The sequence below is a fragment of the Miniopterus natalensis genome, chromosome 4, assembly GCF_054644295.1.
Source record: "Miniopterus natalensis isolate mMinNat1 chromosome 4, mMinNat1.hap1, whole genome shotgun sequence".
In the NCBI taxonomy this organism is placed as follows: Eukaryota; Metazoa; Chordata; class Mammalia; order Chiroptera; family Miniopteridae; genus Miniopterus; species Miniopterus natalensis.
In genome coordinates this window covers 11,920,567-11,943,085 of record NC_142084.1, presented here as the reverse complement: position 1 = coordinate 11,943,085, position 22,519 = coordinate 11,920,567, and the positions used below count along the sequence as shown (strand labels likewise).

The 22,519-nt window shown below is 52.1% G+C and overlaps 1 protein-coding gene across 1 annotated transcript in view; it reads left to right on the top strand.

Moving 5' to 3' along the window:
- Positions 1–22,319, top strand: part of SH3RF2 (SH3 domain containing ring finger 2) — a 111,587-nt gene extending 89,268 nt beyond the window's left edge. The window contains exons 8-11 of the mRNA XM_016202921.2: positions 471–703; positions 3,673–4,031; positions 7,226–7,522; positions 20,103–22,319. Of these exons, the coding sequence (XP_016058407.2) occupies positions 471–703; positions 3,673–4,031; positions 7,226–7,489 (856 nt within the window). The 3' untranslated portion in view covers positions 7,490–7,522; positions 20,103–22,319. The remainder of the gene's footprint in view (positions 1–470; positions 704–3,672; positions 4,032–7,225; positions 7,523–20,102) is intronic.
- Positions 22,320–22,519: the final 200 nt, after the last annotated feature.

The following is a 22,519-nucleotide window of genomic DNA, read 5'->3' as shown; positions in this document are numbered from 1 at the left end:
GCTGTTGCAAAGGACCCATGAGATCATGTGGGCAAAGCCCCTGGCCATTGCCGGGGAACACAGTAAGTGCTCCGTGTGTGTTAGCTGGAGCGACTGGCTTCAGAGCCCAAACCTTCGTGACAGCCATTCAGCAAACACTGGTTCGTAACTAAGATCTGCAGAACATGTAAGCCGTATAAAATTCCCTCCGAAGAGTTCAAAATCGAGTGGGAAAGTCCCTGAACGAGCGAGGACTCAGTGCTGCAAAGCAAGGGGAATACAGGGGGGCCCTGTGTGAGCGCCTCTGCCCCCTTCAGCACCCCGCAGTCAGCAGGGTGTGGGCTGAGGCCTACGGGGTCGGGCCTTGCGGATTCCATGGGGGGGGGGGGAACAGCCGTATCTGGGATATGGTTGGGGGCTGATTTTTAAACACAGGACTCTTCCCTGACCATTCTCCATTTCTTTTGAAAACAATTCCCTCCCCCCCGCAGAAAGACATCTAGTTTTCCAGACTCCCGCGGCCCTGGGCTCTACGCCACATGGACGTTGTCGAGCTCTTCTGTGTCCTCGCAAGGCAGCATCTCAGAAGGTGATCCCCGACAGAGCCGCCCCTTCAGGTCCGTGTTCGTGCCCACAGCCGTCGTCAGCCCCGTGCGGAGCACAGCCAGCCTGGGGACTCCGGGACAGAGCCCTCCTCGGAAAGGGCGGGGCAGCATGAGAAAGAGTAAGTGGTGGCAGAGAGGTGCGTGCGCAGGGCTAAGCGGCTGGGAAACGGGGATCTGTGGGGGGGTCTCACGATTCCCAAATACTGAGCTGTCCTACTGGGTGAGCCTGACCGTCCTCCGGTCCCTTCGCACATGCATGTTGATGACGGCAGCCCTGAGCGCCATCCTGTTATCAGAACACAGCCAAGGCGGATGCCGGCTCTCATCCAGGGGGAGCAACCAACGCACTTGCTGCAGCCGGGCTTCTCAAACTAGGTTCCAGGGAACCCCTGGGGGGGTCAGAAGGGAAACAAGGGGAGGAAGTGGGGGGAGAGGAAATGAAAGTGAAGAAGACAATGCTAAGAGCCCCTGAATCCCACTTTGTTATTTAACTAATACATGCATGAGGTTAAAAAAAAAAATTATATGGTACAGAAGTAAGTCTCCTTCATACCCTTAACTTCCAGTCTCAAGCTCTCTTCCGATCACTGCACTGTTCTGCGTTTTGCTTTTATTTTTTCCTATATAGCAGCCACTTGCACAAGTGGCAGTAATATAGAGCTTTCCTTGTAAAAGCCCTGCTTTTATCTCTAACACATTGGACTTCTACTTAAGACCTCATTTTCAGGGGTTTTATAAAGCGTTTGAAACCCACTGTTCTAAAAACGGCAAGATTGTTATTTATTTATACACCACTCTAGAAGCAGACAATGAGCCGAGCAAAGTAAACTAGATTCACTCTGCGTCCTCTGATTTAAACTGGGTTCTGCTCTCTTTAAAAAAATGATTCAATGGGAAGATGCAATGTGACTAACTAGTCAGAGCAAAAAAGTGGGACAGTATGCCACACAGGAAAATGTCCCTCGAAAAGTCAGTATATCTTGGCTCCACCTACTCCCAGTGCTTTCATCTGGTCACCTGCTGGACCTCAGTGCCACTTCTCCTGCCTCTCAGGTCTACCCGGCTGGCCTCCCCCCTCCTCCCTCCAGTACCTTCCTCCACCTTACCCCCCACCCCACCCCACTGCACACAACTGATCCCATCATAACAGCCTTGGGCAAGTTACTGACCTCTTCAGTCTTCCGTTTTCTCATTTGTAAAATGGAAATGAAAACAGTACCAACCTCATCAGGGTTACTGTGTGGATTTAATAAAATAATCCACATAAGACTGATGGCACAGTGCCTGGCCCATAATAAGCTCTCGAGAAATATTAGCTATTTTCAGAGTAATATTATTTTATCAGTCTCATCATTGCTGCTGCCACTAAGCAGATCATCTTTGCTCCATCCAGAGCATGAGCTCACTGAGACTCAGCCTGGACGGCTTAGGAATGCTGAGCAGTGCATCCCACTGGCAACTGCTCCCATCTCCTTTCACGGGCTCACTCCCTACCTTTGCGCACATCTCGATTAGCTTGGAGCTTTGACTGCTTGCATTGTACGCATGTGTAATAAGAAAGCATTAGCTCTCTTGGAAGTTAGGAACCAACGAAATATAGGTAAGACATCAAACCAATTTTTCACACATTTCTGGGAGCCTGAGGCCATGTCTGCCCAGCACCACTCTGACTTTCCAGGTCCCGGAGGCTTTCTCTCTCCCTTTTCCCAAGATGAGGCTGGTTGAGCTCTCAGTCTCCCTGAAGCAAAGAGAAATGACAGCAGAAATGACCCCACAGGGCTGACAGTGGGAAATAAATGTCTACGTGGAGAGTTCAGGCTTGTAAACGGGACTGGCTTGCTCACAGAGTCTGGGAAGGCCACCTGTGGGTGGTGAGCATCCTGCTTCCCATGATCATATCCGGCTCGATGCAGTCACAGCGCAGAACATGGCCTTGGCACGGGCCCCCGTACTGGACATCGGTGACTGACTCACACACGTGTCCTCTCTGACTGGATGCCACCTGTGGCTCTCTAACGCTGGACCCTTATGGAGAAAAGGCCACAGTGCTTCTCAGGGGTGTCTCCTCCCCCTGCCCCCGAGCACAGTGAGCTCCTAATTATTCCCCAAGTACCTACAGGACATATTCCCAGCAGATGGGGATCCTGTCCCCAGAGGACGTGAGGGAAAGGAATGGCCTCCTTTTACTGAGGGGGACCATCTTTGTTAACCCAAAAAAAAAAAAAAAAGAGCTTAGGGAATGGCCAAAACCAAACTCCTAGACCTTGCATTTTTAGGGTTTGCTATCCTTTACCCACAAATAATATCTAACAGACACGGGCTCTTTACTAGGTCCCAGGCCCTGTCCTGACACTTGGCATACATCGTAAAAAGTAATCCTCACACCAGCTCTATGAGGGGCTGTTCTTAGCTCCGGTTTACAAATGAGGGGACTGCGGTGCAGGGAGGTGAGGTGACTGCCTTGTCCCGGGCTCCCCGGGAGTAGACCTGATTCCACGGCCTGTGATGAGAGGCTCACCCCCACACGCCCCCACCTCCGGAGTCACCTTTCCAGATGTGCCTGCCTGCACACACACTCTCTCCGCATCCCAGCCACCCTTCCCGCCTGAAGCCCCAGCTGAAAGCAGTCCCGCCACCATAGCCTAAAGCTTTCCTTAGCTTCCTCAGGCAGGGGCTGTTTCTCGGTCTCCCTTCTCTCTCTTGTTCTCCGGCCTTTGTTTCCTCTCTGGTCTGCACGCCTCGGTGTCCGCTTCCCCCTGGGAAGGGGCCTCTAGGCCTGTCTTCTTCACTTTCCATCCTAAAGGTCGGAGGCAGAGAGTGGGGGGGGGAGAATGGAAGTCACATACCTCCCAACACCCGCCCCAACACTCAGCCCGCCCGCCCGCTCTGCGCTGCCAGCGTCAGCAAACAGCACTAAGAATAGAGTCAGGTCACCTTTGAAAGACCCTGAGAGGATGTGCGTGCGGCCAAACTGAGAGAGCACTTAGCTATTCCGGGATATCGGGGTAGCCGCTCACCCAGCCCCAGCGCGGCCTGCTGCCAGGACCCCCCCCCCCCCCGGCTGATTTCTCTGTCATGTGACCCCCAGATGGATCCCTGCAGAGACCCGCCCCGTCAGGGATCCCCACCCTTGTGGTGGGCTCCCTCAGACGCAGCCCCACCATGGTCGTGCGGCCTCAGCAGTTCCCGTTCCACCAGCCACAGGCGGCCCCCTCCTCGCCCTTGACGGTGGTGGCGGAGATGGGGCCCAGGCTGGCCCCCACGGGGGAGCCCGCCCTCACGGGCGTCAGCAGGGGCGGCGACACCAGGATCCACTCTGCGGCCGGCTCCATCATCATGGAAGGCAAGGAAAGCCCCATCAAGAGCGAGCCTCCACCCAAGCCGCCTGCCTCCGCCCCGCCGTCCATCCTGGTGAAGCCGGAGAACTCCAGAAACGGCAGCGAAAAGGTAGGAGGGAGCCCACCTGGGCGGGCGAGACTCGAGACCCCCGACGTGGCCCAGTGTCCCGGCTCCTGAGGTTCTCGTCTTAGTGGACAGGAATCAAAGTCACAGCCCCTGAGGAACCCGCACAAGCACCCCCTCCGCACCCTCACATCCGCCCTGGAGGTGTCACCCCTCCGCACCCTCACATCCACCCTGCAGGTGTCACCCCTCCGCACCCTCACATCCACCCTGCAGGCATCACCCCCTCCGCACCCTCACATCCACCCTGGAGGTGTCACCCCCTCCGCACCCTCACATCCACCCTGCAGGTGTCACCCCTCCGCACCCTCACATCCACCCTGGAGGTGTCACCCCTCCGCACCCTCACATCCACCCTGCAGGCATCACCCCCTCCGCACCCTCACATCCGCCCTGCAGGTGTCACCCCTCGCACCCTCACATCCGCCCTGCAGGTGTCACCCCTCCGCACCCTCACATCCACCCTGGAGGTGTCACCCCTCCGCACCCTCACATCCACCCTGCAGGCATCACCCCCTCCGCACCCTCACATCCGCCCTGCAGGTGTCACCCCTCGCACCCTCACATCCGCCCTGCAGGTGTCACCCCTCGCACCCTCACATCCGCCCTGGAGGCGTCACCCCCTCCGCACCCTCACATCCGCCCTGAAGGCGTCACCCCCTCCGCACCCTCACATCCGCCCTGGAGGTGTCACCCCTCCGCACCCTCACATCCGCCCTGGAGGTGTCACCCCTCGCACCCTCACATCCGCCCTGCAGGTGTCACCCCTCGCACCCTCACATCCGCCCTGGAGGCGTCACCCCCTCCGCACCCTCACATCCGCCCTGGAGGTGTCACCCCTCGCACCCTCACATCCGCCCTGGAGGTGTCACCCCTCCGCACCCTCACATCCGCCCTGGAGGCGTCACCCCCTCCGCACCCTCACATCCGCCCTGGAGGCGTCACCCCCTCCGCACCCTCACATCCGCCCTGGAGGCGTCACCCCCTCCGCACCCTCACATCCGCCCTGGAGGCGTCACCCCCTCCGCACCCTCACATCCGCCCTGGAGGCGTCACCCCCTCCGCACCCTCACATCCGCCCTGGAGGCGTCACCCCCTCCGCACCCTCACATCCGCCCTGGAGGCGTCACCCCCTCCGCACCCTCACATCCGCCCTGGAGGTGTCACCCCTCCGCACCCTCACATCCGCCCTGGAGGTGTTGCCCAGTCTCCTTTATGCTTCTTGAATATTTCATACATACGTCTTCAGAGGCACAAGGTGGCTTGGGAAAAACATGGCTTTGGCCTCAGACAAGTCGGGATTTGAACTCTAGCTCTGCTGCCTGCAAGCTGGTGACTTTGGCCAAAACACTTCACCTTTCTGAGACTTTTCTCTTTTTTTGCCTCACCTGTAGACCTAGAATGGTGGTAAGAATAGTAACAGCCTCATGGGATTGGATTGGAGATTAAATGAGATAAGACGTGCACAGCGCTTACAGAGGGCGTGATACTTAATTGTTCAAGGTGTAGAAGAAGGTCCCACTGAATTATGATAACTCCAAAACTGTCACTGTGACCCCTGGGGCAGAGGTCAGATCTGTTAACTACCGCTTCAGGCCTTTTCCCACTGGAAGACGTGAGAGATTTTGTAAAATGCTTATGTTCTCAATAATACCCTGGAAGCAGGAGTGACGGTGGACGGAGGAGGTGACATTAGGAAATTAGGCGATGCTTATTACCTCTTAGTTTATTGAGCGTCTCAGCATCACCACCACCGCCCCCCAGCCCGCTGCTCCTTGCCACACACTTACTGAAGGCACTGTGCTGAGCGCTCCGCATGTTCTATCTCATTTAACCCTGACAACAACCCTCCGAAGTGGGTGTTACTATTGTCATCCGCATTTAAAATGAGCAATTGGAGGCTTAAGGAGTTCCAGTGCAGCACCCAAAGGCGCACAGCTGACACACATGAGTGTCTAGAGTGGAATCCAGATCGAACGCGAAAACTCATGCTCCTGACGCTCAGCTGTAGCTTATAGGGAACGGCTTTTGGAAAACGTTAGTGTTGACTGATGGAAACATCGGGAATGTTTTTTTCTGAATTGTAGCTTTTAAATAAATTAAAAATCTTCCAGGCCCTAATTGCCCATTCCCCCAAGCTATTAGATACAGCCTTCAAACTGTAAGAGTTCAGGAAGTGCCCAAACCTCCACTAGCTATGGTCAAGGTCAAAAGTAGGAAGAAACTTGGATTCTCGGGGGGGGGGGGGGGGTTTGGATCAAACTTCATGGAAAAAAGAAATCATTCCTAAGCAGTGCCACAGAGCACTTTATTAAGCCCTAAGAGAGGGGTTGACCAAAGCCAATACCTATTGGCACCAGGCAGGTAGATAACAGGCTAGGAGAGAGGTGGAAGGGAGGAGGAGAGGCCTGTGCAAACAGGAGACATGCCTCCCATGTGGACAGAGACTCCTAATCAGCTCCAGCCAGTCGTTGCCAAAATGGGGCACAGGCCCAGTGTGCCAGATCCCTGATTTTTTTTTTACGAGACATATAAAAGACTGATTTTGATATGCAATCTCCCAATTTTCTAAAACCCTCAGACATTCTGCAGACTAAATTCAGCCATCAGGTGTCCAGTTTGCAAACTGCTCTGAGGACTTCTCAGGCCATTACGGAGCTCTCTAGATGGAATCAGCGGGGGTGGCCTTGGCAGGTGGTAGCCTTGAGATAGGCCTTCAAGGCATGCAGAGAGGAGAGAGGGGAAGTGAACTTCTTTCCAGAATAGATCATAGCCTCTGGCCTCAGGCCCTTTCCCAGGTAGGCCTACCAGATTTCCTCTAGGTCATTCCTCATGGTTCTTCAGCTCTCAGCTTAAGTAGCTCTGCTCCTAGGAAGCCTTCCCTGACTAACCCCCTCCAGCTTTAGCTTCCTACTCTTCTGCATTTAGCATCTATTCTTCCCCATCATGGCACTTATTGTCATAATTGTCTTTTAGTCAAGGACAGTTTTGTTCACTCTTGGGTTCACAGCTCCTAATGGGGTGCGTGGTGCGTAGTAGACCCACGTGCTTTCTGAATGAACATGGAAAGGAGGCTTTCAGGTCGGCACCTGTGAGGAGAAGCAGCAGGAACCGTGTCCCAGGGCACAGCAGCACGTCTCCCCCTCACCTGTGTCCCTTTGCTCTTTGCTCTCTTGCAGCAAGTGAAGACCGTGAGGTTTCAGAATTACAGCCCTCCTCCCGCCAAGCACAGCACCTCCGGAAAGCCTGACCAGCCAGCCGCCCCCAAGGGATCCCATCCTGAAGCCGCCCCCCTGGGCCCAGAGATGACCATCCTATTTGCCCACCGAAGTGGCTGCCATTCTGGACAGCAGACAGACCCCCGGAGGAAGCCAGGTTTCAGCAAGACGGCGACCCCAGTGTCCACTGCCTCAGCCACACAGACCATGTTTCCCAGCAAATGAATCTACAGGTGGCTTTTCCTAGACCCCAAAGAGGTGAATTGCATTTAAATACAGTCTGCCTCCACTGAGGGTGTCCTGCCATTCTTTGGGTCCTCGAGCCTGGGTCCTTGTTCTGCTCATTTTACCTCCGGGGAAGGAAAGGTGGGAGCAGGGATTCCTGCCCTGGGTGGGAGGAGAGATCGGGTGGCTTCCAAAATAAGGATCCGAAGGAGCAAGGCCCCCTGCTCGGGCCAAAGAGTGGGAGCCCATCCGCCCACCCTGTTCCCAGCCTGGTGTGTGCCCTCACGGCCTGTGTTCTGTGTGGAATTTCCACGGTGTCCTAGGCGCTCAGGGGAGCACAGTGGTGGAATGTGGCCTTGCTTCTCTGACCTCACCACCATGCTCCCAACAAGCATCAGCACCGCTTCTGCCGTGTCCCGGGCCTGTACTCTGGCCACTAGCAGCCACCATATCTTTTCCCCTCCAAAGAGTCACAGCCCAGCGGCCGAGGGAGAATTTCTGGGAAGGGCGTGAGATGGATACTTTGAACGTTTTGAAACCAAAGGCCTTGTTCCAAACAAGAAGGTCAGAGAGAAAGCTGACTACCTGCTACCAAAAGATGACCCTGCTTTAGGCTTTCCAACCCATGTTCCCACGTTGAATCTGACACGAGGGGGAAGCAGGAGGCGTGCAGCTGTGGGTGTGGGCCTGGGTGGGCCCGGGTGGGCCTGGGTGGGCCCGGGTGGGCAGTGCGTCCTGGCTCTGTCGTCTGATTTCCCCAAGAGAGCACAGCATGCTTCAAAACAATGTGTCAGGGTGGGGATTTGGGTTTAGATAGATGATATGTTTGCATTGCGACGATCTTTACTTTCTGATTCCTTCTCACGTGGGGCAGAGCGGCTGTTCCACTGGTTGACGGGTAGGAAAGGCGGCGCTGAGAGTGGGAAGATGCCAGCCCACGGCTGGGGTGGGGGCACTTCTTAGAGGAAAGCCGCCCTAGAGGGACTGGACAAAGGAGGTCAGAGAGGAAAAGAAGAGGGTGAGGAAAATACCAGAGACAGACAGCGAGGGTGTGAGGAGAGAGAAAGCGAGAGGGTTGGGAAAAGCATCAGGAAAGAAGGTGAGAGAAGAGAGATTGGCCTTGACATTCCCGACAGGTGGAGGAAAGGGCAGAGTCTGTAAAATGAGGTGACCTCGCTAAGAAGGGGCTGAAGTGAGCGGGGCCACCCCGGCAGAGCCTTGTGAACAGGGGTGAGAGGGCATCCAGAGAGCCGAGGCAATGCTGAAACCAGCCATTCGTTCTCATTAAGCTTAACTGCTGTGATTTCACACTTACTGCATGCCCATCCATGTGGGCACTTTAGTGCGTAAATGCCACTTGCTGCTAAGGGTGGGTGCCACTCGAAAAGGCAGGTCTGATTAGAATGTTCCCTTCTTGAAGAATTCCCAGTTCTTCAAGATCCCGATACAAAAACATATATTTTACATACTCGCCCGCACACACTTGACAAAGTGAATTGTCCACAGACTTTTCCAGGCCTTAATAAGACAAAAACAAAACAACAATCCTGTCAAGGAATAGTGTTGCAGATGCAAGACCTGTGTCTGACCCATGTCTGCTCCACAGAATCAACATGCCCAACTCCATGCCTCACTGAGCTAAATAATCCACATGGAGAGATGGGGAAAAGTCACAAGGACAGGAAAACACGAGGTGATTTGTCAAAATATGAGTTCCTACACCTCATCTGTACCCAAAAAAGCACCCTTGATAAGTTTAGCAATCAAGTCTACATCTGGAGTGGCAGGTATAGGAAATGACCGGCCAACTCAAGCAATAGGCCCAGTTCATTCTTAACTGTTGGTTGTTAATTCTTAACAAGTAGGTTGTTTGGTGTAATAGGGACACAATCCATGCCTTCCACATGAAACCCCTCTCTGAAAACTGCAAACAACTCCAAAGGCGGGCCCCTCCCACTCCATCCAGCCTCTTCACCTGCGTCCAGCATCATACCAAATCCCATCTCTGAGGAGTCTTATGAGGATTTGAAAACTGCAGGAGGGTGTTATTTCCAAGTAAAAGTTGAACCCACTGGCGCCTCCAATCATTTATCCCACCAAAGCGTTTCAACATTGCCTGTGTGCCAGGCACCGCAATGATCTCCACCATAACCTTACAAGGCAGGTGTAAATTGTCCCCATTATAAAGCCGAGGGCACTGAGGCCTGAAGAGTAACCACAGATAATGGAGAGCGAGCCTGATAGCTGCCCACACCCCTGAGTTCAAGCTCTCTCACTTCAAAGCCCAACTTGGGGAGGATGCTGCATGAACCCAGGATGCTGACTCCAGACTGCTGGAGGCAGCATAGTGCCAGGGTCACAGATGGAGGCTCTGCAGCCCACAGGCTGGGTTCAAGTCCTCGTTTACCACCCACTGGCTGTGTGATGTTGGGCAGGCTACTTAGCCTCTCTGAGCCTTGCTTTCTTAAATCGAAAGGATAATAGTGCCCACCTCGTTGGGCTGTTGTGGATTAGCTGAGATGACACTATAGGGTGACTTAAACCAAGCTGGCACAGAGTGAACACCCAACAAATGTTAGACTTGAATGTTTTTAAGTAAGCAAACCATTGAGATTCCAGGTGAGAAAGTCTAACGTAAGGGCACACCCAGGGCTGTGGTGTTAAAAGGAGACCAACATGGCCTGTTCGTGGAGGTCATAGCACAACATAAGCTGAAGCCTGGAGGCCAAGTGAGATTCAGATAGAGAGAGGGGTGGGAGAAAGGGTGTCCCAACCAGGCGAAGAAACATTTGGCAATTGAGTTTAAATGGAGCGATGCAGGCAAGTTCTCTTATACTTAGAGGAATCCACTCCTCTGTGGAACATTCCAGGGATCCCAGGAAGAACCCTAGAACCTCACGTCTGAAGCCAAACATTCCATCCTGTGAGAGCCCTCTCCCCCAGCTAAGACTCAGAGTCCCTAGGCAGGGCGCCCCTTGGCCCTGTGATCAGACCTGGCACCTCAGCACTAGGGAGCTGCTGAGGGCAGACTCTGATGGGGGCAGGCAAGACATCTGAGGGGAGAAGGAGGACACAACCAGCTGAGGGCAGACTCTGAGGTCCTTACTGGCCTGTCTCCTTCCCTCCTCAGGTGGGACCAGTTACACCACCTCTACCCTTCACCGTCCCATAGACAGGGCTTCTGGGGCTGGAAGAGTTTAAAGCAGTGTCCTACCTGTGAGGCGGTGAGATGCAGGACACATACGTGGCTCACAGACTTCCAGCTTCCTTTGGAAATTCAGAAGATCTGTTCACACCAGGCCTGCCCTCCTGAGTGGCAGAATCCAGGGGGAGCTGGGTCAGGGCTAAGGCTGCTTCAGTCAAAGGACATGCCAGGGCTTGGCTCGGTCACAGGACCTGCACTGAACTGGGCATGTTCCCCTAGAGACCGTGTGCTGGATGGACTTGGCCTTCCAGAGTCCTCATAAACCCCTTGAAACTTAGAGCTGGATCCTTAGAGTCAGTAGAGACAGCTGATTCCGGGCACTCAGTCTCGGGAGCGTAGTGGGCCGCACCTGGGCCCTGGAGAGTGTTGTTCAGTAGCCTCGAGGGGGGAGCCCGGCCTCTGTGTTTTCAGCAAGCTTCCCATTGACTCTTATGCACATAGAATGTGAGGACCGAACCTGCCTTTCTCATGTGTTATAGCAGAGCTGACACTCGGCAGGAGTATGGCCACACTGGCTGTTAGCACACTGAAACAGGCCTGTACTGATGGGTAGCCTGGGCTGCTGAGCTCCCCAAGGCCTCGCCCCTCTTGCACCCTGGCCCCTCCTCCAAGTCTTCCCTGCACTCCACCTTCCAGCAGCAGGGGCCAAGGCCAGGTGCAGCTGAGACCGCGGGCAAGAAAGCTCATCATTCTGATTGGCAGCGCCTGTGCCACACGGGTTCAAAGTCTTGACTGTTACCCTGTTGTCAAGAATAAGACCCAGAGAGTCCCCAGAGGCTGAGGACACTGCAGTCAAGCCCAGCGCTCTTCCCAACCCCGACCCTGCCACTGCCCAGCCCTCAGCCATCACCTTCATCAAGCCCCCTGCTCCCCAGTCCACCTTTCCCAGCTGATACTTCGCGGCCGTAAGCAATGCCCTTCAGGTCCCAGCTCCTCTCGCATGGGTTCGGCAGGCATGGGAGTCATTTGTTTCAACAAGATGAGCAGGCACCCAGGCTCCTCATCTCACCCGCCTCGTCCCCAGAGGCCAGCCCCACACCCCCAGCTGTCCTGGGGGGGGGGGGGCGCAGCTGCGGTAGGCAGGATGGAAAAGCCCTTCTGAGTCTCTGCAGGTGGGAGCAAGTGCTTAGCAAGCTGGGCCCTCCTGGGCCAGCAGCTGCTGCCACTGACGCTTCTCCTGTTTACGCCTCAAGAGTAAAAGCCCCAGCTCTCCCTTTGGCTAAGAGCAGGGAGTGTTTGCGTTTGCAGCAGCCTCTCAGGCGACCACGAAAGACAGTTACTCAGGGAATGTGTTTGGCAGGCGGGACCCGACCAGAGGAGTTAATTCTGAAGATCCTTGCAGCAGGCGGGAGTCACTGAGAATCAGTCTCTCCAGGACGTTTTGCTTGAAATAATAGAGCAATGTTAAACCATCAGGCCATCTGTTTGCCAGGTCATAGTGTTGTGTCCTAGACCAGAACAGAAATAAAATGTCCCCAGGGAGCCCTCTGCCTCCTGGCCTACACTTTGACAAATAGAATGCAGCAGAGGTGGGATCAAGGTGACAGGTTGGGGGCATGGAGGAGCATTACAGATTTGCCCATCCATCCATCCATCCATCCATCCATCCATCCATCCATCCGTCCATCCCACAGCAGTATCCATCACCCACGCTGTCCCAGGCTCCGTGAGGGGAATGGGCATACAGTGGTTGACAGGTAAAATACACATGGCCCTCAAAGAGTGCGGTCCCTCAGTAATGTTTTCTGGATTTGAGGATCTCTTTTTGCTTTTCTCCCTTTTTAAATATATATATATATATATATATATATATATATATATATATATATATATATATTTAATTATATAAGATCATAAAACAAACAACTATACACCTACCACCTAGCTTTTTAAAAATAATTATTACCAATACCATTGAAGCCTGTGTGCGCTTCTCATATCTTTCTTCCCCTTCTCCCACTCTCCTCCCAGCCACTGTCCTAAACTCCATGCTTGTCATTCTCTTGTAAATTCCTCACACGTGCAGCTCACGGTGGTGCTCAGTAAACACCAGTCAAAGCAAATATTGCAACCTGGGGCCTTAGTTACCCCTCCTGAGTATCCAAAGTCCCACCTGGCTTCCATCACTGGGATTCTGAGCTTTTGATTCATTGCTAGGAATTGAGATTTTGATGCCCCAGCATGTCTGGTTTTGAAAAGTTCTAGTTTAGAGGGATTTGTACAAGAATTCTTCCAAGTACAGCTGTTTTGGGAGATCTTGTTGCTCCTGAATAGAGAAAATATGGGTTGGGGCCCAAATTGTTGGAGCACAGGGCTTTCTAGGCAGCTCTCCTCTGGGCCTTGCCTGGCACCTCTGGGTAGCTGACTGCAGAAACCAGAAGCAGGTCCTCAGAATCTGAAACTGAAACAGATCTTGTTGCTGCTACTGACAAGTTCCCCTAAGAACCTTGTGAAGTATTCAGGGGAAACCTCCTTCTGTCCCCAGACTACAGATCAAAACACTGAGACTCAGAATGTTTCAATGCCTTGCTTAAGGTCACATAAGTAGTTTGAGGTGGAAGGGAGACTATATATATAGATCATCATTCAGCAATAATTGACACCATTTACTGAGCACCTACTATGTGCCAAGCACTTTACATGCATTACGCCATCAAATCCTACCCAACCCAATGAGGGGAGGGTCTGCTGTTATCCCACTGTAGAATTAGAATTAAGCACTCAAGTGACTTGTCCAAAGCAGCAAGGACTAGATAGAACCCAGGACTCTAAGCCCAAACTTTAGTCTTATCTCGCCACATCCCTCTTCTTTAATGGCAACTATAAACACATTACATGGTTGAGTTTGGAGAGGTTGGACAAGTGGGCATGTAATGCTGAGATCATAGGCATGAGGATGGAGACAGGGGTGGGAGGATGCTTTAACTCAGAGGGTCAAGCCCTCCAATAAAACGACAAGGGTCTTGTCATCTGAGAAGCAGGGGTGGGAAGGAAGGTAACAGAGTGCTCTATACAGAAAACCCCAAAGCAATTCTACCCCTGCTGCAAGGGCGGCCAGACACAGCCAAGCGAATTGAAAAAGAACTGAAGCTTACAGTGTGGTTCTGGATCATTGACGTCAAAACGCAATGATCGCTGTGCATCCCTAGATCTCTCCCTCTTCGTGAGTTCATTTCTGGTTTGGCCTGTCCTCACTGTAAGGGGTACAGAGCACAACGGGATATGATGTCCAAAATGGCCCCCACTTTCAGCTTCTCCTTGGAAACAAGAGGGCTCAAGAGCTGACATTGTGCAGTGGTCCATGCTGGTATTTATCCAGAGTTCAAAGGCAATTGCTTTAGGGGGGTAAATACATCCCCACAGATGCAAACTAATTATGCAAATAGGGTCACTGCTGGATGGACAAGAGCTGAGCCTGGGAAGGACTAAGAGGATGCCAGCCAGGACCCAGGGAAAATGGCAAAAGGCATTTGCAAAGGCCGTTTTGTGTATCCTCAGCTAACGCTATTAGAAAAGCGCTAGCGTGACCCACTGACTTGATGAAGGCCATTTGCAACGCCAGAGCCTGACTGCTGGAGAGGCCAGCAGTGTCCTAGAGGCCAGAGCCATCCTCATGTCCTTGCCATGGAAACAACGACTCCCTGGACCATCCAAGAGGATGGTGAGAGCTGTTTTCATTCAGGAGACCCTCACAAATAAGCAAAAGCAAGCTGGAATCAAAATGTAAGGAAGGGGGCAGTGAAAATGCCTGGAAGACCAAAGGGAAAGTCAAATAAATATCACCTTCAAAGGGTTATACCCCGATTCCTGCCCCCTCCCCCCCAGTTCCTTGGGGAGAGATGTTTTCCATCTCAGTCCAGGAGAGCCAGAGAACTGCATTGCAGGAACAGGACACGTCAGCCACAGCTCGAGAGAGATAGCAGCAGCCTCCAGGGCAAGGAACAGAGCAGCCAGTCAGAGGGGTGACACTGTTTGGAAGGGAAGGCTAATTTTAGATATCAGAACCACATTTCCAAAAACTCCATTTGCACATTCTATTTATGAGTGGAATTCTTTTATAAGCTTAAGTTGTTTTTAGATGTTGGCAGGTTTGCGAGCTTAGGCCTTCATCATGGAGACCTCCAACAGAGGACTGGATTTTAAAGCATCCGTCAACGAGGATTCGGGGGTAGCTAAATTGCCAGCCCACTAGAACCTTACAAGATACAGAGAAGCAATATAAAATAATATAATTAATATAATATAATATAATATAATATAATATAATATAATATAATATAATATAATATAATATAATATAATATAATATAATATAATATAATATAATATAATATAATATAATATAATATAATATAATATAATATAATATAATATAATAATATAATAGTGAGGATAATGGGCTTTGGAACCGAATCATCTGGGGTTTTGGCCCAGCTTTGTCACTAGTTATGTTTCCTTTGGCAAATGATTAAAGAAACTTGGAAAAGTTACACCACCTCCCTGAACCTGTTTTCTGTAAAATGGGGATCAGTCTCTCCACCTCAGAGGTTCTGGAAGGATTAGAGGAGATGGTGCAAGTGCAGCTCTGATCGTGGCACTGGGTGCATGGACGCGTTCAGTGAGCGCCAGCTGTTCCCAATAAGCGGATGGGGGGCGCAGTTCAAAACCAGGGAGCGTGATAAAGCCCTGGGCTCTGTCGTGCAGGCGGGAGAAAGGGAGTGGCAGCAACGAGGGGGTTTCGGCTGTCAGGGGGGCTTCACTGAGGAGAAGCAGGTCCTGAAAGGTGGTAGGCAGCTTGGAGAAGTGTTATGTGGAGAGGGAGGCACCTGGGTTCTGGAACCGCGTGTCCTTGAGTTCAAATCCTGGCCCCACCACTTCTTGGCTGTGTGGCCTTGGGCCAAGTTAACTAACCCCCCTGAGACTTCATTTCCTCCCCTGAAGAGTGGAAACAGTAACGGGCACTTTGTAGGGCTTGGGAAGATCAAGGGAGCCGGGTAGGCCCGATGCCCGGGAGCAGAAGGGACCCTAGAATTGGCGGCTGCGGGAGAAGGAGCCTGCAGGCGTGACCAAGGCTTGAAGGCAGGTGAGCTAGGGAAACGCTAACTCTAAGAACAGAATCTCAGTGGCCGCCACACGTTAGATGTGTGCTAAGTGCCAGGAACTGCGGTAACCCGGTCAAGGGGCAGTTACAGGGTGGCCAAGGGCAGTGAGTCAGGTGACTAAATTCCCCCCTGGGTCACCAAGGGCCAGTCATTCAACCTCCCCAAACTGTAGCTCCCTCGCCTGTAAAATGCAGGTGCTAGTTGTGTTTTCCTTGAGTGCTTTGGGGGAGATCAAGCGAGATGATGTGAATGAGGTCATCGACACGGTGCCCGGCACATAGAAAGCGCTCTGCAGTCAGTTATCATTGCTGTTTACATGCATTTGCTCCTTTGATCCTCACAAGCACCCCAGGAGTTAAGTGTCATTGTCCCCTATTTATACATCAAGCAGCTGAGGCTCAGAGAGCCAATCACTTGCCTGGGGTCACAGGGAGGAAGCAGTGGGGCGGGCTCTGAAGTCACTTTGCGCTCCTCGCCTTTCAGATAAGCTGGTAAATGGCACCGGGGTTGAGGCAACATGACAATTATTTTTAAATGCTTCTTATGCCATAGCCCTCATCTGTCTTTTCTCTTCTGGCTGTCCCCGTGACCTCGCCTCCTCACCTGTTGATGATTTAAGGTTTAGGGTTGTCTGCGGCCCGGGAGCACATTGGTGCTGCCCCTCTTGGGGACTTGCAGCTTCACAAGGTTAACGGGGTTTAGGAAATGTCTATTCTGATTTGCAAATAGGTCCGACACAGACAGGCTTCCAGCTGGCTGGCGATTTCAATAACAACCCCTCCTCCTTGGTGCCAATTAACAGAAATTAAATGTCCCTGGCACACTTTGTAATTCAGAAAATGCATGTGCTGATGAGTCAGACCCCTGCTGGACATGTCATTATGACCAAGGGCTCCAGGCCACCGTCCCACCTCTCACTCCATCTGCATTTAAAGTCGCAGACCCTTTTCTTCCTGTGTTGAAATCAGTGTCACCTCATTCGTGTTCATTATACGAATATTGCTTGACCACCTACTGTGTGCCAGCTTTTGTTCCATACATTTGGGGTATTACCGTGAACAATGCAAGTAAGGTCCCTGCCTTTGTGAAGGGGGGTGAATGGCAAACAGAATTATTTCTACATGACATATTAGAGACAAGGTGATGGGACAGAGAATGGCTGAGGGGCCTGAGCGATCTGGTAAGGGTGGCCAGGAGAGTTTTCTCCCAGGAGGTGACACTTGAACTGAGATTTGAAACCTAAGGAGGAACCAGACATACCGAGTGACAAGGTGAACAGGAACCAGTTCAACACGTCGAGGAAATTCATTTGTTACTCAGATGTTTTTGATCGTACAATAAATAGGTGTTGAGTGAGTGGAGGGTGCCAGCAGGGCCTTCATAAGAAGGATGACTTATGGGTGACGTCACAGCACTTTTCTCCCAGGCTGCAGGAGCTTAAGAACTCACCTTCCTCCAAAGGAGTTGGGCCTCGAAGCTCCTTGATGGCTGCACAGCCAGTCAAAAGCAATCTGTCATTTTTTTTAAGCAAAGTGGTTGTTAGGAATTGTGTAGACAAAACGTGAAATGTCATCTCATTTGTTATTATTAGGATATATTTATTGAATTTCCACGCCCACTTATTCGTTTGAAAATACTTACTTATTGGTTGTTAGTTGTGAGTCTCTCTCCCTGTCCCCCACCCTCACTCCTCATTCCCTCTCCACCCCTCTCCTGGTCTTCCCCCACCTTTCTCTGGCCCAGCAGTTAAGACCTCAGGCTATAGAACAAGTGTGACTCTGTGTGACTTTGGGCAAGTCACTTCACCTCTCTGAGTCTCAGTTTTCTCACCCATAAAATGGAATTAAAAAATAAAGACCACCCCACAATGACGATATGAAATAAATACTGAGCTATCATCAGCCTCGTCTTGTAGGTTAAACTCTAGCAATGAGTGTGACAATGAGACCGCCGGATGATCTATATCCACCTGGAGGGTTTCCCATTGAGATCATCAAGAAGCAGGATCACAGTAAATAGCCTTCAAGACGTCTCTTAATTTATAATAATACTCGTGAGCCAGCAATCATAGGCTCCTGCTATGTGCCACACACTGTTCTATGTGCTTTACGTACATGGACTGATTTAAAAATCTCGCCACAACCATACAAAGTAAATATTGTTACTATCCCCATATTGCAGATAGGGAAACTGAGACCTGGAGCAATTAAGTAATTTCCACAGTGTCACACAGCTAGGAATTCGAGTTTAGGAATAAAACCGGGCAGTCTGACTCAGGTCTGCGCTGCATGCCACCTCTCAAGCTGGGATGCAAAGCTTTCCTGAATTTTCTCCTTCAGATAGACTTGTCTTCCGAGTGCTCAGTACACAAAGACTTATCACCGGCCTAATCCTAAATCCCCAGCCTGTAGGCATAGCACTAACAAGGGCTGCCACCCAGCACCGCGCAGTGCCTGCTGTAGGTGGATGCACGCCTCCTGCCATTGACGGGATTTTCAGGTGCCTATTAAAATGTCAGTGGATCTTAGAGTTGAGGTTCTTTCTACACCATTTAGCACAACCTGGAAGGTCAGATCCATGTGCGGCCAGCCTTCCCTGGGCGGTTGCTCCCTTATTACTTTCCTGCCCCTGCGCTCCCTCAGAAACGCTACATCACGACAAATGTCGTTAAAAGAGCAAACAGGGGCAGGAATCCCAAAAAGCCTCGCCTCCCACCCGAGGGGCATTATCCCAGCTTCTGATGCCAGGCCTGATCTGCAGATCGAAGCGGCCGTTTCCGGGCCCACCGCGACATAAGTAGGCTGGCCGTCTCCAGAGGCCCGGCACCCGCCTAGGCACAGGGGAGAGAAGCGGTCTACGTCTAACACGGGCGCCTTCCCCTTCGAGGACTAACAGCCGCGCAGGGCGGGATGAAACTCCCGCCTGAGTTTGGTGGTGCACAGCGAGGACTCACAGCTCCAAATCCATGTGACTTTTGTGGTGGTGGTTGTTACTCCCACCAGAGGATATTTTTCCATTGATTTTTAGAGAGAGTGGGAGGGAGGGGGAGAGAGAAAGAAGCATCGATGTGAGAGAGACACATTGATTGGTTGCCTCCTGCACACACCCCTACCCAGGTGGGAGATCAAACCAGGTATGTGGCCTTGACCGGGATCGAACTTACAACCCTCCCGTGCATGGGCCAGCACTCTAACCACTGAGCCACACCAGCCAGGGCCCATGTGACTTCTTGGTGTGGGGGACGCAGAAGGCTTCCGAATAATCACAGACTTCGTCAGGCCTGCTCCTCCCGCGGAGTGTGACGCAGCCCCCGGCTCTTACTTGCTGCGACGCTGAGTGGGGCGGGCGGCAAAGGGGTTAGTGCCTTGTGGCACCTGCAGGCTCCGAGAGCTCGGGTTGAGCCGAGGGGTGGCTGCCTGCTGGAAGCTCGGGCTCCTCCCGTACCCCAAGTTTCTGGAGCCACAGATCACGGTTCTGCCTTTGGAGAGAGGGAGTTCTGCTAAGACTCCCCAAATTGGCGCTTCCCATAAACATGGCCGGTAAGATCTGACTGTCCCACGCCACCCCTCCAAGAATGAGGCTGTGACCGTCTATTAAAGTTCCCCCAGAGCCCTTGGTGAGAAGAGAAATCAAACTTCAGATGAAAGAAATTGGGCAGGAGATGGAAAACTCCGCCTCCCACTCACTTCCCGTGTTCCTGGGTTTTCATGGGAACTCACTTGCGGACAGACTCCGAGGCTGGGTCCTGTAGAAGGCAAGTCTTTCTAAATGTTATTGGACCAATTTCCTATCATCCCGTCCCCAGCATGGTCAGTGGGGACTGTGTTTGCCAAGACCAAGCGCTGGCAGCAGAGTCACAGGGGGCAGCCGACTCCTGTGATGCGCATTCGGACCCGCCCTCGCCTGGACCCCGGTGGCCGGAGGGGGGACTGGCTGCACTTGCTTGTGACCATTCTCGGCCTCAAGGGGCAAGGGCTGGTCGGGGAGGGGAGGACATTGGTTACATATGCGGGGCTGATAGAGATGCAGGTTGAGTTTGGTAACCAAAATAGAATATCTGAGGCCTTGGAGAAATCCTGGTGTCTTGTGGGTCTTAACTTTTTTATTTTTAAAAGAATTTGTGACTTATAAAAATGTTGCTAAAATAGTACAAAGAAGCCCTGCGCACCCTTCAGCTAGGTTCCCTAGGTATGAACATTTCACTGTTTTGATTCTCTCTCTTATATAGATGTGTAAGAATTTTAGAGAACTACAGTCCCCCCAGGACGCATTCACACAGAGATTCCGAATTGTTTCCCCCTCACAGGCCCTGCCTTGGTCGTCTTCCAGGAGGACCTAGCCACAGCGGGGAGACTGGCGAGAACCACCGATCTGATCGGACGGAAACCCCTCGGCGGAGAGTTTGTGGACCCTGTGATACTGCTTGGACCTCGGGATGGTGCAGGACAACCAACGGGCTGGCCTCCAAACAGAGGGTGACAGGAGAGGGAACCAATCTCTCTTCACCCCCAGGATCAATGGGTGGGGGGCCAGGAGAGAGAAAAGCAAGTACGCCGTGTGCCGTTTCAGGTGACGCCAGGCTCCCGTCCCTCCTGTTACTTTGTTCTGTTATCAGAGCCAAACTCGATCGTGCCAATTTGTCACACCTCGGCCGCTCGCTGACAAATGACATCGAGTGCCTCTCGGCTCTGTGACCGGCCTGTCTCTCCGGCTCGGATTCAGAGCAGCGCGGGGAAGAACACAATGTTCCCCTTGCGGGTGTCGGGCCGGAGAGGCCGGTGCTTCCTCACGGTGGCCCTGACCTTCACCCCTCCCGACTCCTGGCCCAGCGCCCTGCCTCCCTCCGCCACGTCCCCAGCCTTTTCCGTTCCGATTCCATCCTGTCTTTCTCCGACACCTCCAGCTCCAGGGGGTTTCTGCTAGAACATCCCGACCAGGGAAGCAAGGACTTGGCACTTAAAGAATCTCAGCCTGTGATGTCGTGAGAGAGACGCCACAGACTGCAATGCTTACAGAGGCTGTTTCAGGGCTGAAGGTACAAGCATGCATCCTTTCTTGTTCAGAAATGAGTCACCCTGAAGGACAAGTCATTAGAAGATCGTCTACCCCTGGTTTTCAAAAATTGTAATTTTAAGTCATCTGTGCTAACACAGATAAATGCAACTCAAAGACGCCCCGAGGCTCTTTGAGCCATTCATTTTCCCCTTAACTTAAGGCATCAAGAAGAATTTCATTTTTAAAGTGCGTGCTCTCCTGATGACCAAAGCCCAGGACAGGAAGGCGGCAGCCTTGGATAGGTCGGCTGTTGTAAAGTTCAGGATCGTGGCCTGGCACAGAAGCACCCTCGGTCTCCCATCCGGGCCTGCTTGTAAGCAGGAGCAAACATCAGGCCGACCGTGAGCAGAGGAAGGATCGCATTTTGTGGTTACAGAAATGTTTTCTTCTACGTAAAGCTGGCACCCATCTCTTCACAGGGCTTGGATTTCTTAACCACACCCTTCTCTCGGTTAACCTCAGGGGCAGCAAGAAGCCCCAAAGTATTGGCTTCATCTGCCAAGTGGTGAATGAGAAAGGCAATATGGTGAGACCACAGACAGGATAATTCAGGGACGACGTCTCCTCACACATGGTCAGGGATGGCACTGCCAACTGTCAGTCATCCCTTCTCTCTCAGCTACTAGGACTGAAATGCAGGTTACATTTCCTCTGGGATGAATCCGGGCTTGGCTGGCTCCTCGATAGCCTCAGCAGCAATGAGTACAGAGATGCCGCCTTCAGATTCTGCAACCTACGTGTTAGCACCATGAGGCCTTACAGCCCACCTGTAAACAGACTTCCAGGACTGCATTTTCCAGGGGAAAGTCATAGAATGTCAGAGTTGGAAGGGAGTTTACTTTATAGATGATATACAGAGGGGTTAGGTAGGGGCAAGCGGCCCACACAAAAGCAAGCTCTATAAACCGGGGGAGACCAGGTAGCTTCACGCCACACTGGCTGATGACAGCCTTGTCTTCCAGGCCGTCTTGCTCAGGCTTTCCCCTTACACTGGCTTACCCCCCTCATATTTAAAGCAAGGGAACCACCACTCTTGATTTTTACGCTGGCTGGTTTCTAAGTCGTCTCTGGGAACGTTCCAGGATTTATGGTGGAAAGTTCCTTGGAGAGTTAGCTTTTCCCTTGAACCTGCCTAACCAACAAATCAAATATTTTCTTAAAAACACAAAATGAAGAATCTGATTTCTTCCCAGCCAAACCCAGACACTTAAGAAAAACTCCTCCAGATCCTAAAGTTTTCATGTCTGGACTGTCAGTTCTAGGATATAGATTCCAAACAGTCACGAGTCAAAACGTAGTGGAGGTGGCGGGGCTGCAGGCAAGGATGAACTATAATGATTGGAATGAGGTCAGCACAAGCCCTGGCCCGTGTGGCTCAGTTGGTTGGATGTTGTCCGGAGCACGGAAAGGTCACTGGTTCAATTTCTGGTCAGGGCACGTGCCCAGGTTGTGGGTTCGATCCCCAGTTGGGATGCGTGCAGGAGGCAGCTGATCGATGTTATGTTCTCATCTCACATCGATGTTTCTCTCTCACTCTCACTCTCCCGTCCTCTTTCTCTAAAATCAGTAAAAACATATTTACAAAATAGAATGCGGTCAGGCCAGTTTACCCCAGAGTAGAGTGCTAACCGGGAGGTTCAAGTTTCATCTGCTGGAACCGTTGCTTCT